This window comes from Anopheles coustani, chromosome 3 (genome assembly GCF_943734705.1).
Source record: "Anopheles coustani chromosome 3, idAnoCousDA_361_x.2, whole genome shotgun sequence".
Classification (NCBI taxonomy): Eukaryota; Metazoa; Arthropoda; class Insecta; order Diptera; family Culicidae; genus Anopheles; species Anopheles coustani.
The window spans coordinates 49,152,856-49,170,224 of record NC_071288.1 but is presented as its reverse complement, the minus strand read 5'-3'; the positions used below and the strand labels follow the sequence as shown (position 1 = coordinate 49,170,224).

Sequence of the window (17,369 nt, the reverse complement as noted above, 5' to 3'; positions counted from 1 at the left end):
TATAAAGACGCTCGGGGAAGTCCATTGTTGTCTGACATTGGCGTCTGGGTTTGCTCTTGTTCGGTTCCTTCTGAGCACCCTAACCACCCCACCTCATGCCGGGTTAGGTACATCGTGTAAGGTGGAAGAGAGCGAAGGAATCGTTTATCCACCATAAAAAAGTTATTTGAGACATTGACAAGGTTAAATGGTTTCCAGCGGAAGCCCGGACACCCGTTTCCTAAGTTGTTTAATGTTTAATATTGGACAACCCTCGATTACTCTCCTGCACACACTGCTCGTACTCGCTACTCTCGGTCGCTTTATGTAGAAGGGGTTGTCTAGCAAAATGTTTACAGGCAACCGAACCGGATTCCCTCTGGGAACCGGCGGCAGCTAACTACACTTTCGCAACATTAATCACACCGCGTATGCAGAACATGCGTAACATCTGTCATCGGGGTCATTGAAACCGACGCCGCCGAACACCGCGTGACCTTTTCGTGGCGTGCGACCAGATGTTGAGCTTCCCAGTATCACGACTGACCGGCGGAGACATTCCATCGGCGATGCAGATGCAGATCAATTTCGCTGTGAACCTCTGCGCCACGTGATGCAAAGTGACTGTGACCGCGGGTGACACTTTCCCAAGCCCCGAAGTTTATCCGGCGGAACTGGGCATCGGTTCGGAAGAGTCGGCGAGTCGCTGTTCACTGCTTCCTAACTAAACGGTCGTTTGTCACTTTCTTCACCGCTCTGGCCATCATCGGACGTGTGCCTCGGTATGTGTGTGTCTGCCTGTTTGCACTGCTGATTAATGCCAAGTCATTCGTTGGAGCTTCACATCGTTTGGAGAAAGTGTGTGTGTTCGGAAGGGCGAGACGCATCAGTGAGGCACGGTGCAGGCTGCATGGACCACGCAACGATGTCAAACAGTTTGCCCGCAGGGGTTTGCAGCGTTGTTAGCCCTGCTTGTAGATTCAAGAAGGAAGTCGGCCTGTTACGGTTCGTCAAATAAATCACGCCCAGCCTACGAGGTTGAGAACGGCTTAATTAATTACTTACTTCTGTCGAACGTGCTGTCCAACCGAGAGCGCGAGAGATGTTTGTTAGAGATTTGCCAGTCCGTACTCCGGAAATAAAATGTGATACGTCAAAATACTAGAAATTAATGAACACAATTTTTTGACACTATCATTGCTAGGATTCGTCCAAACGAGCGCGAATAAAAAAGGACCGAAAGTAGTTTGAGGGCGCTTAGAGTAGAGCGAATCAAAAATTGAGTCTTTTATTCGTACTGCCCTTTTTACAACTTCGACCCGGTGTCGATCGGCGACCAGTCAGCTGATCGTTGAAATTCCCCTTTTTACGTTTACATTATCAACCGTGATAGCTATCGTCGGGCTATTTTTTCTGAGTCAAATTGACAGCTGGCGTTACGAACGAAAGTGTTTCTAACAATTATTTTTATTTACATTGTATCAAAATCCGGCATCGCAGAAACACTCCCGGAATGAAGAGGATACACAAATATCTGCCTTCGGGAAAATCATGGGGTTTGTCATGAAAATGGGGGTACTCACACTCTAACGCGGTCCTGCGAAAAGCTTCGTCGCTTCATTAAAAGTTCATTTCGATAAATTTGCAACGCTTTTACGTTTTCACTTTTTCTCCAAACCCGTCTGTCTGTCGGATCCATCAGCGCCTTGCGGATACACCAGCACCCTGTTTTAATGCATCCGATTCGCGATAGTGAGCGAACGATTAGGGAAATGAGCGTCAGAGCCAAATGGTGTTACGTTGAGGATGCAGATGATGATGCGCCTTCGCCAAACGACGTTACGGGGTGAGCGTTACGGTGGTGAGCTCGAGGGAGAAGGCGACCCAGACGGCGGCTAGAAGAAGAAGCCTTGGGTGCACACGATGACGTAGGTTGGAACCCCTGGCGTACACCGTGCATAACTCATCGCGGATGTGTCTGACAAATCTCGGTCCGATTTCCGTGCGCTCTCGCAGTCTTCCTAGGGAGTGGCCGATCCTGCAAGACCACATCGACATCCCGACGCCATCGAGGAACCTTTCAATTCGATGGCTTTAAAGTGGAAGCATAAAACAGGCTTTTCTGCACACAGGCTCAGCCTCAGAGGTTGAAGCCATCCCGGCAAGAAGTCATAATTAAGCATTTGCACCATCGCACGGGGATCGTATCCTTCCGGTTCGTATTCGCTGTTGCGACTGTGTTGGCGGGTTGGCGCAAAAGCTGCAAATTTTCGCCTACGCCTATCTGCCTCTTGTGCGAGCATTTATACATCTCCGGTGGTGGAAAGCGGATGGTCTTATGGTGGTACGTACTTCTGAACGCTTGCTTCGTTTACCAAAACTACCCACATATCGGACCCGCCCGGCTCTTGGACTAACGAACGGCGCTGAGGAAGGTAACACCGTCTCGCGCAATTCGATTTGGCAAAAAACTCATCTTGAATCCGACAAATGTTGAATGTATATTGGAAGGTTTTTTCCCTCTTTTCTTCTCCATCCGTGCTATCTTCAATCGATATGTTTTGCTAAGGGACCGAAAAATAAGTAGAAATCGGCAGATATATCAGTAAACCCAACCCTTATGCCACACTTCGGGGAAGAAGTTGTGGTCATTCAAACGCACGGAAGCTAAACAAAATCAAGCGTGGCATTATGAAACTGCATCCTCTTCTCGATACACGGGACGCGGAATTGCTTTCCCTAACCCGCTTCTACCCTTCGCCTTTTATATCTACGTTTTCGGTCGGCGCAGATCGCGGACCGAAGCAGCAAAAGTGTAAAACATTCGAAACGCTTTCCATTTCAAATTCCGCGATCGAGTGACGCGATCGTTCCGGAGCGCGGATGGTTTATCTGAATACCATCCGGCCGTTTTCTCCAACCCCGTTTCCCGGGAGAGTTTTCCCAGGCGAGTCCCAGTGGAGGGTCCCGTTTGAAGTCTGGCCAGCGACGACGAGACGCCGCCTCCTGCTCGCCGGATATCAAGCCGATGCAATCGATGTAACTCTATCATTTGCCTACGTCCAATACTTGTTTTAAGGCCATCGAATGGTACCATTAGCGTCGGGTAGCGATCACCCCACCTGGATTGTTACTGGTAGCAAACTCATCGATGTACCGGGGTGCAAGTGTTGAAATTACAGGAATTTTATCACCCGAGTCGGACCGCTGCCCCTGTCCACGCCAACACTCAGTTCCCAAGGTGGTGGCGTCGGTGTTTAATAACATAGTGCGAATAACTGTGTGCCATAAGCAATTTCGATCGCTGGTCTGCCAGGGCGTGTGTCCCGAGAGTGTTTATCCATCTTTTATTTCTCCAACATACCCGGTTTCTTTTCTCGGCGCCAGCGGGGTTCAGTGGAGCAGAACGGAGCGACACGAGCTTAAAGGGTTTCAGATAATCAATCGATTAGATTGCTGTAACATGAGAGGCATAAAGAGTCCCTGCAGGGCTGTGCGCGAACCCTAACGAGGGGTTGTGCAAATAAATGCAGCTCTCCCCCCCCTCAGAGACACAGGTGGATCCGGTAACGGTCTTTTAATGCTGGTGTTGAGAAAATGCACTCAGTAGATTTTAATTTACGTGCGAAATGAATTTTGCAAAGCGATGTTTATAAAGCTAGAAGCTGGTATAACGGTGTATTTAAACCCTGGTGGTGTTTAGCTAGTTTTAGACAGGTGGTGATCTTCCATCGTATAGCCTTTGCATGTAATTTTCTAGAGTGAAATTTAGGTTAAAGCAAGTAAACAGACATTTACTTTTGAAATCCTAATCTTTATTTTATTTTCTATTTTTGTAATGAATAAATCTTTTTGTCAACCTTCTCATACCTCCTTCTAACCATGATTTTCGTTTCTCGAATAACGACTTGCCGCCAAATAGCCTGCTTAACGATTGTTGTAAATAACTTGTTGATAACCTAAACGTGCGGTAGTGAAATGTGAAATGAATCATAAATTTCCATTATGGGTCCACCCTTACCATGGTTCTACAATATATTTTCAAATCAACAATCTCCCTTAAAATACGTCAAACGTCAAGTTGCGAAACACTGCGTCCTATGGTGAAATAGCGAAGGTTTCGTACCGATTCCAGCGAGAAGATTTTCCTACCAACCAGTTTTACGTTAGCAACGTCTACCGCGTGTCTATTCGCTCACGACCTAGCAATTTCTTAATCATCCTCGTCCGATCTCGACTCGGGATCATAATTAATTAACTATTGATTTGTTAATTACAACTCTGCGCGCGTGTATTTGTCGTCGCGTCGGTTTGTGTGTTGGCGCGGGAGGGAGGCACGAGCCGATGGCTTTCTCCGCCATCCGCCCGCGGAAGGACTCTCGAAAGGGGCGCGATCCCGACCGCCCGGGTGGGGATAAAAATGCGAATGGGAAAATTAAAAACCCTCGCGGGAAGAAAGTCGCAACAACACCGGGTGCCGTCCGTGGCGGCAGGTGTTGATGGAGCAAGGTTGTTAGGACATTCCGGATCATAAACCGTTACGAAACGTGCATTTTATTGTTTGCCGGAGGCACTATTTGAAAAGGATCAATAAGAAGTCACTCATCTCGCTGGTTATGCTTTGTGTATATAAAGCGGCAACTGACTTCGCCATCTTTATCATCACCATCGTCACCCTTTCGGTGTTAATCATGGAAAGCTAGCGCCGCTAACGAATTGTGATGCCCGGTGGTCCCTGAGTCCACCGTGGTGTCGGCACCTTTGTCCAACGGTTAGCTTTGACCTGACGTCCCGAGTCAACTTTAATCAGAAGCCTCGTTATTGGGAGCGCTGGTGATTGAGAAGACATCCCGATTGTGGTTTTCCCTCCCTAGGGTGTCGTGTGTGTGTGTGTCGAAGTGAGCCGATTTCTCCCGGTGGGTGAGATCGGACAGCGAGGTGTTATGAAACCTGACACCCTGGCGCTGTGCGGTTTAGCCTCCCGGGCTGGGTTAATATGGTAATAACTCAAAGGTAAAAATTAAATAACCTCCGGAGCATGCGGTAGGTGGCCGCCTTTAGGTCGGATGCTGGGGGTAGAAAAGGGCACAGTTACCCCTGCACCTTACACGCTCGCCAGTTAACTGTGGCCGACGAGTAGGCAGCCGCGTAAAATATGACCTCCAGTGAGGAGGTTTATTTGTAAGCAAGGAACGAAAGTGAAACCGTTGTTTGGTTCCTTTGACCCACGTGATCATCGAGCCGCGAGGGACGAGGGTGAGTACTGAGAGATTGATATCGCAAAAGGGCGAACTTTGGAAAAGGGAAACAACTTTTCGACGTTCATTAATTCCCGCGGTCGAAGGTTCAAGCAGGCACCAACGGTCTATACACCACCATCCGTACGTTCATTTTCCGTTGGTCATCATCATCTGCATCTTGTTGTGCCGCTATAACGCTTTATGATGCACGTACCCCCTTCATCCTTCCCCCCAGTGAAAGGGTCAATGGTAAGTTAACGTTCGTACCTACTCCCTGTGGGGAGGATCTTTGTTCCGCACCAGACGTAAATAAATGTAATATGATCAACTGTGGGCGCCTTTTCCGTAGCGTGCATCGCTATTACGGAGTCCCAATGTTTGTATGCAGCTTTCCTGCTTCAAACACAGAGAGTTCTTCGCGTGTGTCAATAGTTCAAGCACATTCCGAGTGTTACCGAGATGGAGTGCGAATCGATGGAAATCTTTATTTTCCTCCACTCTTCTCGTGGTCGTCGGTGGTGGCAAGGGTGGAAGTATAAATGGCGTCCATTATGATGCAATTTCTTGCTCATTTTATTATGCGATCATATTATAACGCGCCTTGAAAGTGTTACTTCCGCCTGGATGGGGGAGGGTGGGGAAGGCTGCTGCGGGTCCGGCAGATCCTGCTGGAGAGTCAATATGACCGGTACGACTTGGGGTGTCCGAAGGCGCAGATCCTGCTTTTGAAGGTAATGAAACTGCACAACGAAACTGTGGGGGAGCTTCGGAAAGTGAAAGTAAAACCAGAACTGATTTGTGGGAAATTGTGTGTGTGTTTGAGGGTGTTTTTTTTATTTTCTTCTCTTACGTTCAATAAAAATCCAGCAATTACTTGAGACAGTTGTTTGAGTTTTTGGTTAGTTTTTGGCAGCAATCCTTCAGGTGGCTCATTCTGCTATTGTTACGATTGTGTGTCCCACGCGAACATGTAATCTTCAGCCCCCGGGTGTGTGTGTGTATTTCGATCCGGCCAGCAGAAACGGTAGCAAAACCACACGTTCCGGTTCCAGCGGTGTTCCGATCGGCCAGTTGATTAAGGCATCATCATCATCATCATCATCGTCTCGTTACCCGTCGCAGAGGACTGGGCCGAACTTTTGAAGTGCGTCTAATGAAGTAGGATTAGCCGGCAAGTGACACGAGTGGAAAAAAAAAGAGCGACACTCTTTTACGCCACGCTCCGGTGCACTGCAATTTTCGCGCCGGTGTGTAAATTTCAAGCCCGCACTAATCAACCAACGTCATTCCGCTAGCCGGGTTGTGCGCGGATCGTGAATAACCGTTGCCGTGACTTGGTCGGTAGATCGTTTTCCTTTTGTCGTTGATCAGCAAATAATCTACTGATTGCATTTTTATTAAGCCATTGCCCTCTGTACATTAGCAGGTAACCCTCACTAACCCCGCCGGGGTGGGGTGGAAGGTGGCTACATTACGACGTTTTCGTTGCGAGTTTACACTTGAGCCTCTTCGACATTTATCGTGGCCCGACACTCGATGGCACTTTCTTCAATCACTTCAGCGCGAATGCTGACCCTTAGCCGACGATCGTGAGGCTCGCTGTTGAAGGAGGATCTGAAAAGGTCTTCATGTCATCTGCGTTTCAGCTTTTTGATGGAGTATGGAGGCCCTTTTTTGGGGTTGCATCGGGTTACGTTTCGGTTTGGTTTGATAAGTGGATGAAGATAGCGCCTGTTGTGGCACTTCGCACTGGCCGTGTGCGCCTCTCTTCGCGCAGATGGACATCCTTTTCATCCAGCACAGATCCAAGCTCAAGTCGTCCGTTACGTCAGTCGTCGCGTTGAGTCTATCTTTTTCCTTGTTTCGGTCGAAACAACCAGGATAGTGTTAATCGGATTCCTCGTTGGCTGGAGAAGCTGGCAAGAGCAAAGTTGTCATTAGCTTGTCACGTCACGAAACCGAACTTTGCCGGGGGGGCCTCCTGATTTTGATCGTTAGGATTTTTTGAAGGAGGTGCTTCACGACTTTTCGGTTAGTAGTGTGCCTGGCTTTGTTCCTTGAGACTCAGTTTTAACCTGGCGTAAGCAATAGTTCCGCCTTTTTTGAGGAAGATATTGCTACCCACTGGTAACGATGACGTCGTGAAAGCTGGATTGATGATGACTTCATCACCTGTGATGATCGTCTACCCAGACGTTGGTGTGTTGCGATTCCGAAGCGTAGAGGTTTGTTGCAGAAAAGCCACAGATCATGAAGCTTAATCCAGTTCAACATCTTTAACCTAAAAAATTCATCCTGCCTTTCGTGGCTTCTATGCTCCAGGAAGCGTGCCTCGCCAATGTCGTGTCGTTTGGTTATTTTCTATTTCGATTCTCTCTTCGAAACATCTTAAAAGTCTAAATGATGAGGGAAAGATGGATTGGCTGCTTGTGGTAGCACTTCGCTTTTAACGAGCTCAATACAACATCGCCATCCATCATTCTTCTTTCTTTTCGATCACCCCCGGTGTGGCGAGATTGTTACCGAATTTCACGGCACTTCGCGCGACCCGTCCGCCCCAAAATCGACCCGATTGGATGAGGTTAATTTGTTTTTAGTTGCCATTTTAACGGCTTTCACAACAGCCCTCTAGTAGTGGTGCTTGGTTTTCAGTAGTATCCGCATTTGAGATGGATTAAAAAAAAGGGAAAACAGTGAGTAATCAAACTGTTGCGTCGGTTTAAATAACGGTCGAAGATGATCTGCCGTGTGTTTGGTGCATCGCCTGTAGTCTACCTTCAGGCGGGATAGCACTTGAATATCAGCTGTTCACGTCCGTTATGGATGTTGCTCTTCAACGTTGTGCTAACCTATGCACGTTGCTAATTGGAGGATATGGATATCATGCAATCTAATCTGAAAACTTTTTGTCTTAATTAAATCAGGTTTCAATAAATGGAAAACCCAGTGTGTTCTTCGTGCTGAAAACGGTTCGCTTTTATAAGCATATACCTCCGGAACAATTTTGTTTTCCTTTACCGGTTCACAGCACCTCGACGAGGAGAGTACCCACAATGACCTTTAGTAAATTGGTTAACATCGCTTTATGTTATTTGATCGTTCGTTTCAAAATAACTCCAAACTAATTGGAACATTGAAATATAAAACCGTGTGCCCAGCAGAGCACGTCTCGGTGATGTTCTTCAAATAGAAAACGGAACGGAACAGACAGACGCCCCACGATCATTCATGCTGGTTCTTTACACTCTGTCGCTCATATGTACCCAGCACTTCGGTGCGTTCTGTTTCGGAGAAAGTATTTCTGGAATTTCCTATTGCTGGGAATGCCGCCCGAACTCGCCCCATGCATCGTTAATGGTGTAATGCAATGGTGTTCTCTCCGTTCCCCCTTTCTTCCCATTGCGCAATCATTTGATGCCATTGCACATGCACTTGGTTGTTGGTATTTATTTTTCTTTCCGTTCCGTATATAAAACTAAGCTAGACTCCAACGCTTTCCTATCGCAACTAGTTCGCCTAGTGTTCACGAAATTAAACCGATCAACAAAACCATATGTTATTTTAGTTTCGCAGCAAGTCTGTGACACGATCTTGTCTTCCATTTTTAGTTGATTTTCCCGGTATAGTCATGAAGAATAATTCCAGCTGAGGTGTTCACTTTACAATTTCCATATTTGATTTTACTGGTATATTCATGACAGTTTTGCTTTTTTGTTGATTAGTTGGTAGGAACATTTTATAAAATAGTAGGTTCACATTATATATCTTTCCTTTTTCTGCTAAACACGCCCATACCCAATCTGTTTTAAACGGCATCGGTCATGGACCCGCCGTTTTTATTCCCCTTTTAATTTATGCGCTAACTGTAATCAATGGTTTTATTGATGAACAAAAAGGCGAAATAATAAACCTCAGACACTAGAAAAAAAAAACCTTCTCCCCTAAGGCTCGTCGTAAAATGGGCTGCATTTGAATTGTGCTCCATGCGGATCCGCTTGAGCCGTGCTTAAATCTACGCCTGCCAGTGTAGCTCCCCCCTCTCCTGGCCGCGTGTTCTCTCCGAGCAAAGGCAACGTGGTCGTCTCGGGTTGCTCTCTCGCGCATTATTAGACACCCAAGAAGCGGGCCTGGGACGATGGAGAAGTGGTTGGCGCTGCGTTGTCATCGTGGGCCGCCTTTTTCGAGAGCGTCTTGGCGCGGGCTCGTCTGTAGATGTAAACGCCACCGCGGAAACAACCGACGTCGTCGTATTCGTTGTGGCCAGAACTGAACGGCGAACGCCCTACGCGATTGCTCGACTCGCGCCGTCGACTCCGGCACGTTTGCGGCTGGCTTTTGGTCGACAGTCTCCGACTTCCAGTGGACCCGGTACGACGACGACGACGATCGAGACGTCCACGACGACGTTGTTTGTGGAGGCACACCGTGCGCCCTTAAAACGCACGACGCCGAAGGTTACTCTGCGCGAGAAGATCGCGATCGCGCGCGCGTGCTTCTCATTATAAGGTTCGCCGTTGGACCTGTCAAAGAAGTGAACAGCCTCCCGAAAGGTTTGGCCACCGCCGTCTGCTACTTCTGCTGGCTGATACTGCCTTCTGTGCCTGCTGCAAGTGTGGGTTTGCGTTTGTTCCGTGACTGGCTGTCGGCTAGAACGGTCGTGCTAGTGTGTGTCGTGTTTTTATGTTGACGTTTTTGTTTCTTCTCCTCACCGAATGGGGGTTTGTTCCACCATCAGCAGCAAAATCGACTCACTGAATCAAGCAAAAGGAAGGAAAACCTAAGAAAATCAAAGGCTCAAAATAATCGTGACGCGGCTTCGTTCAAGAATAGCGCATGGAGTTTTGTGTGATTTGATGCGATTTCGTGTTTGACAAGTTTACGACAATTATTTGCAAAGTGAATGCCTTAAACGCTGCGTGGTTGGTGAGGGACCTGCGTGATTATGGTGACGGCGAGGATGATGATGATGTTGATGATGATGACGATCATTGTTACCCCTAGCTATGAGTTAATTTAAAGGCGATGAAGTCAGACCAAAAGAAGCCTTTGCAATTCGTGCACGCTCGGAAGTTTGTTTCGTGGCGAATTCCATTCTTGCGATAAGATAGGGCTCAGTTCGCGGTGGTGTGTTGTATGTTTCGATGCTTTTTGTTTCTGCCTACCAATACAAGAACGAGGTTTATTTTATTTTTTTTAGCGAACTTTGGTTCGCGAAACGGCGTAACCTGTTGATAAAGGTGTTTTTGGGGTGCGCCGTGGGGATAAGGGATTGCCTCACATGAGAAGGGTCTCTAGCGTGAAATGTCAGAATAAGGGTACTCAAAAACAGCTGGTGTGATTCGACACTTCTCGTGCGCCGGCTCGTCTTTGCCGAGGTCACGTAAACCGCACCCGGTGGTTTACTACCTGGCAAGCCTACATCAATCTTCTGCAAGGACGTTTTGGCGCTAGGAACCGTTTAGAAAGGGGGTTTTATAGCCACACTCTATGGTATATGTGGGCAGGATTTTCATGCGATACTTTTAGACCTTATGTTATGTTTGATTCGTAAAAAGTTGACTGATTTAAACGAAAGTTCATGTTTGAAGAGCACATGGCATGTCAGGAGAATAAGATTAACACATCAAAAGCGCACATTGGAAACAGGATTCTTCGAGAGAAATAAGCCATCAACATAAATGGTTGCTTGAAGGTTCGTTCACACGATGTAAAAACGTGTTTAGCACCGTCGCGCAAACCCTTGAAAATCGTTTTCCCATCAAATTTTTGCGCGTGCGGTAGCGATTTATGATGTGGTCGTTCCTTTCGTCTCCGTTAGTTCTTGCTATAGTTCTCTCTCTATCTATCTCCCATTCGTCCAACTAGCTTTACCAAGCTTTTTCTATTGGTTACTGGTACCAAGGCTCAAACCTTGGTTAACCTTGTTATCTCCATTCATGGTTTTGCTGATACCTTGCGGCATGGTTGTTTCGTTTGGACTTAGTGTAGTACCTGCGTAACGGCACGCCGTTGCTGGAGTGTTTGCGGTGCCAGCTCCAACCAATTGCTCCATTTCTGAAAGCTAGGCTGAAAACGATCGCGCGGGGGCTTTAAAATCGATTATCGATTGCACACCACAAACGATTCGCTGATACCTACCTGATCGATCACACGGCCACGTCTAGCGCCTACGATCGAGATCGAGAGAAATGGAGGACAACGTCAAGCTCGGGGAAGAAAATTATGGGGTACGTTGTGTTCAAGCTTCAGCCGATGATCACACCCCAGGTAATACCAAATTCTTATGTCCACAAATGGTTACGGACCTCGGCGAGTTTTGTGTGAACTCTCTCGCAGGCACCACCTTATCGCCCGGAGACCATGGCCTTTACGTTCAGCAAACAGGTGTTAAAGGTTCAATATTTACCCATTAGTTATCATACCCCTGACCGAGGGCTGACCTCTTCTGCGGGGCCCTTTAATGATCTCTTTCTCGCCGGGCGGAAACGATTCCTATACAGACTGAGGTTGTTTGATTTCTCATTTTTGGAAGTCTCTAGTCGATGCCATTCGAAGTTCGGGTTTGTTGTTTGTAACCTAAAACACACTCTGCATCGAATGTCTCGCAGCGGAAGTGTCCGATCAGTTTTACAGTTCACTGAACGCTGGTTCATGTGATGGTGGAAGAAGAATACCAACTTGAGTTCGGTTGACTCCGAAGAATCATTTTGAAGTATATACGTTTCACCAAAGTTTCGTCTCCTTTGGCGGGAGTCAATACTTTTTCTTGCTCGATCTACGGCCTCCGTATATTAACCTGGCTTGTTCTTCGACTGACGCAGATGATGTTACCAGAGTTGATCAAACACCTCATTCGGGTGGTGCCGTACGGTACCCGGCACACGCACACCACCCCTGTTTCCCACCTCGCTAGGTGGGTGTCAATTACATCACGTTCACGCATCGTCGATTTCCTGAAAGATCTTCCTCTACTCCGACGCCCGTGAAGTTGGTCTTTCTACTGAATGAAAATCGCGCCTTGAAGATTCATGCATTGGTGGAAGTTCAAGTTTTTGTGTTTCCTCTTGTGACTTCGGGCATGCGGCCACGACCTTGATGGAGGTGATCGGATTCTTGTCCAGCGAGCTAAACGTTGCCATTGAGGAGATGGAGGCTTGCTTTTGCCTTCAGCGTCGACATTCGGGTTGTACGTTCGGTGTTGGTGTGGGCCGCTGACTTCACGTGTTGGTGTTGGCTGAGATGCAAATGAGATTCATACGCCTTCTGCCTCGAGGCTCTGTATATGTTTATATTGTTGCTTGACATTCACCCAGGGAGATGTCACCGGACACCCTTTGCCGATTGATGGAGAAAACTATCGAACTGGGCGGACATGAGTCGATCCCTCATGAGTTCCCCCTGCAGTTGCTGGTAACAGTTTTGTGAAGTCGTGTCGCGAACAAACTTTCTACCCCGTTCGATGTACCGGGTTCAAAATGCCTCTGCGCCAGGAATAGACGATTGCGTTCGTTCGTAGTGATGGGTTCTCGAATTGTGCAACTGCAACTGCACTTGCAGTAAGCGAATCGAACCCTATGTCGCCCGTTTCGTTTCGCTTCCGGTGTCGCCGGCGGGAAAACCATTGCTATATAACGCCGTAAATGGTGGTAGACTTGTGACGGACGGCGGGTTGCGAGTTGTTTCCGAGCATGCTAATTGGTCTCGCGGTCCGTGTTGACGATAAACTCGTCTCGGGGGTTGTGGCTTAGTTCAGGTTTGGTGCGATGCACGATCAACTACCACCACCACCACCACCACGAGCAAGCGAATGTAAGGTGGCGGGTGCGTAATATTACGCCCACGTGCGGAACTCGCGCGGTACAGTCAAAGGAACGTAGTAAACGATTCGGTGCCAACTTGCCAACCTTAGGAGGCGAAGGAGTAGTATGAGTTTAGGCTACCGTGGGTTGTGCCAGTACTGGCAAGTAAGGTTAAACATTCTTTGTTCCATTAGCATGGTGTGAAGAACTGTTTTCAAGTGGTACAAGTAGGTAGTCTTGTTGTTGGTACATGCTTTGGCGGTCTGCTAATGGTGCAGTTTTGTAGCGTAAATACTAACCATTTGCCGACTTTGTGTCCGGAGGGCGTCAGATTCCATGCATAGCTCTGTAGGCATTTGTGAAGGTGTTGCCGATCAATTTAGGGTCAGGTCTTGTACAGTTGTACCGCAGTTCCCTGCTCGAGTGCCTGTACGGTTTAACTCCTAAGTCTGAGATGAAATGCAACTATAGGCGGCATTTCCCGGTCATAATCACCATTAGAATGTAATGTGTAACTGCTACCCAAAATACAAAGCATGTCTGGAGTGGTTCGGTTACAAGACAACATCACATCGATGACCTTTCGCTTTTCTTTGATGCCGCTGACGATTACGTCAGTTTCGCTCGGCGCTGATCCCTTGCGCCACTTCTCGTGGCAGAGAACTGAAGTTTAATAATCGTAGCATGAAAATTAACCACAAGAGAATAGTGGGGCAATCGGACCGTTTACCGTGTCTTCTTCCCCTGCCGCGTTGTATGCTTTGTGTGATCCAGAAGAAACAACTACGCCACGGGCAGCCACACCGTGGAAGCTGGCGTGTGTTGGCTAATGAGGTTGTCTTTGTTTCGAATAACCACTGACTTTCATTTCAGTGACTCCGAAGAGGAGAAGATTGTTGTGGTTTTTTTATGTGGTTCGCCTCCACACAACAACGGTGTTGTTATGTCGCAACACCCAAATATCTCCTGGAGCGTTTGGGATGAAGAAAGAAATATTCTAGAAATCACGATGAATTAAAGGAACTCTGATATGCCATGCATTTTGGAGTGCAATACTGTACTCTTGTTATAAGGTTACGTAAACAATTAATAGGTTGTTGAAAGGTTGAATATATTGGACAAATAATCACACTACTTATTCAAACACATCATCACGTCAATCCCCGAGGCACGACCTTTGTCCGAAAAAGTTCACCGAGACTCCCATAACTCGGCCAAATGAGCTCGGGCTGTGGCTGATGAAATTTCGATGCAAAACCCGATCCTAAAATGCTTACAAATGCAGAGTAAATATTCAATGATGCTCGCCAAAAATGGGATGATCAATGGCGCTGATCTAATGTTGACAGAGTGACAAGCGAACATCCGAGTTGCTGTCCCCGTGGGGCCTGTTCGTGTGAATGTTTGCGATAGAGAGAAGTTCGTTCCTTGAAGATGCGTTAGTAATCGTGTTCGGGTCGCGCAGTGAGTCAGCAACGGATGATCAGGCGCCCCGTATCAAGTTTCTTTCGCAACGCACCACTGAAGAGTGTATTCGCCAGTGTGTCACTGTTGAGCAACCAAGCCTTGGGTACTTATCAAATTACAGTGCTGATAATTATCACGGAATTCTGGACCTGTGGAAATAAATCATCCAAGGTTATCGAGAACCTCGAGACGGAGGATGTGGGGATGATCGGTTGGATTTAGAATGTATCCCAAACGGTTGGTTGATCTTCTAAAATTCCATGTTATCGATTGCGATCGGGATGACCTGTGAAGAAACCTTATACTGCTACAAGAATCGGTGAGGTGACATTCCCATATTACAAGTTGACGAAAGGGAGGGTAGGGATGTGCGAGCGTAGTGTTGCGAATTGGTTAGAAATGATTTATTGCCCGGTGGACCTTGCACGGACCGGACTCACGATTGGAACGACATTATCAAGAGCTGCTGGCTCGACCGAAACCGTGAATGACCATAAACATCTCTCAATGTCAGCATCTTTGATGCAAACAACGTGCCTTCAATAGGTATTAGTGTCTGGCAGATTGAATTTGTCCGGCTGTTTAGCATACGGAGAATGTCCGGCCCGGGGCGAAACGAGATGTGCCCTTTTAAGAGTGTTAGTATTATGATCGGCCTACGTCGAGATCCTCCCAACTTGCCAACTGTCAACACCTCTATTCTGATGTTTCGCATATGGTGCTCGTGTAGTAGCAGCGTGTTTTGACACAACCCCAGCTCGGCGTTACATCTCGCACCTGTTTGGGGAGAAAATAATTGTTACAGTTTTTGGTGTTTATTCGGGAAACTAAATTGGGATTATTAATCGGATTCGTCCAAAGCCCATCTATCACTCTCCATTGCTATTTCTTGAAGAGTTTTGATTGTTTTTCTTACTTGGCGGAAGTGCGTGCTGTGTATGACAACACTCTAGCTTTAATATAGCTTTGCTTTTCTCCTCAGGAGACTCTCGAAATATAAATAATAATTCCGTGTGGAGTTTGAAAGTCAAGTGCTTGTGATCGTTGGTCCAGGGGAATGTGCCCTGCGATCCGTCACGGTGGAGCTTCGGTGGTTCAATCAGCAGTGAGAACGTATGCGCATGCGAGTGTGTTTGTTTGTGCGCGCGTGTGTCGTTTGTGATACATAACAATGATGTTGATCGATGATGACAGTCTCCATGAGCCGACCTCAAGCACCACCTCCATCATGCTGACCGAAGAAAGTGATCGCATTCCGAGCACGACGCTGGCGGTACTGCGCGGCATACTGGTCAAGTCATTGTCCCGCGAGAATCTCAGCCTTACCGACCAGCAGCAGCTGCTCGGGGCGCGGAAGTCGCGCCATGTCCAATTTAGCTTAGGTAAGGCCGGGGTCGACCGGTGGAGGAGGGACCGGGGATGACTTCGGGGCTAAAATTATTTGTGGCAAATCTGTGTTAGGGTGGATGTTTGATTGCCAGAATAAAACATGTTTTACTCACGATTGTAAAAGTATAAAAAATCTTCGCTTTCATAATAGAATATTTTTATACCGATTGCGTCAGATACATGCTCTAGGCAGAGGCTATGACTTTGTAATCCACCTGCTCAGGCTTACTCGAGGGTGAGCCACTTACACCATTTATGATAATTTGCAACCAGCGGCTTTTCCCTCCGCACCCCGCCGATATTCATCCGACTATCATTATTCTTCAAACCGTCTTTCGGCCAGCGAGTACGATCATCCTTCGAACAATTCCCACTTCAGCTACGTGCGGTGAATTTCGAATCGATGTTAATCGGTATTGACAACATTCGCCAGTGTGCCTTTTTTTTCTCTCTCGCGTGTCCCATGATGTTGGGCTTGTTTCTGCTTGTAACTCGGGTCGATGTGCCGTGCGTGACACTCCTGTGACGGCGGCCCATTCTATCGTCAAAGGAAGTTCAATGAGCTGATTGTGGCATCTTTTTCCATGTCTCTTCCACAGCCGGCAACAGAGATGCGACCGTACAAAAACAGTCAAGGCCGTCTTCAGCTAATAGAGGTAAGTGACCAAATATGGCCCGCTCCAAAACACACTTCCAAACACACACACACACTCACTCGTGGAGGCGCGGGCAGAACGGCAGTGAAATCGAGGAGAAGAACGTGATCGCGAATTTCTCACCGGAGAAGTTGCAGCGACACAGAAGACCCAGAGCACGTTCTACGGAATCAAATTCCGTCGGAAGCGGGATGAACTCACGTTGCAGGTTCGGTGGAGAGATAATGTGACGTTCCGTGTTCAGGTGTCCACGATGTTGAACGGTTCTCACGGACCCGCCATGCGCGCCTGCCTATCAGGTCCTGAATGGGACCCACATCCCATCGTCAAGGCCTCTGAGTCCGTTGGCGGTACAAAGCTGACAAATTAACCGGTCACTAACTCGTTGTATTTTTTCGTCGTTCCATCTCTTTACAACTCCCATCCGCGACACCCGGATTGTGGTCCGGCGGAAAATTTGCACCCGGCCCAGATCGACTGCATGATCAGCACTCGGTCGCGCACACACTTCATTGGTTTGCCTGCGTCGGCGACGATAGTGCCGATAACGGTAGAAACACAGAAGGTACATTGGACACGACTGACCGCACAATCGGGCCAGCAGCAGCAGCAACAGCCGTGAAGCGCAGTGCCCTTAGGGTCGAGTCCATCGATCGTCAACGGTGCATGCGTACCCTGTGGGCCAGCGCCTTCCCTCTACTATGCTGCTGTGGTTGAGTCCGTTGAGTCCGTTTTCTTTTTAGTGTGTGCTTGTGTGTATAACGCACAGTGTGTGGTTGTCCACGCGCGCATAATTATAACATTATAACCGTGCTGAATAATCGCTCTCAGTTGCCCAA

General features: G+C 47.7%; 1 protein-coding gene across 1 annotated transcript in view; it reads left to right on the top strand.

The window, feature by feature from the left end:
* Nucleotides 1-17,369, top strand: part of LOC131260369 (protein split ends) — a 43,676-nt gene that overhangs the window by 10,034 nt on the left and 16,273 nt on the right. The window contains exons 2-3 of the mRNA XM_058262069.1: nucleotides 16,474-16,530; nucleotides 17,003-17,095. Coding sequence (XP_058118052.1) covers nucleotides 16,474-16,530; nucleotides 17,003-17,095 — 150 coding nt within the window. The remainder of the gene's footprint in view (nucleotides 1-16,473; nucleotides 16,531-17,002; nucleotides 17,096-17,369) is intronic.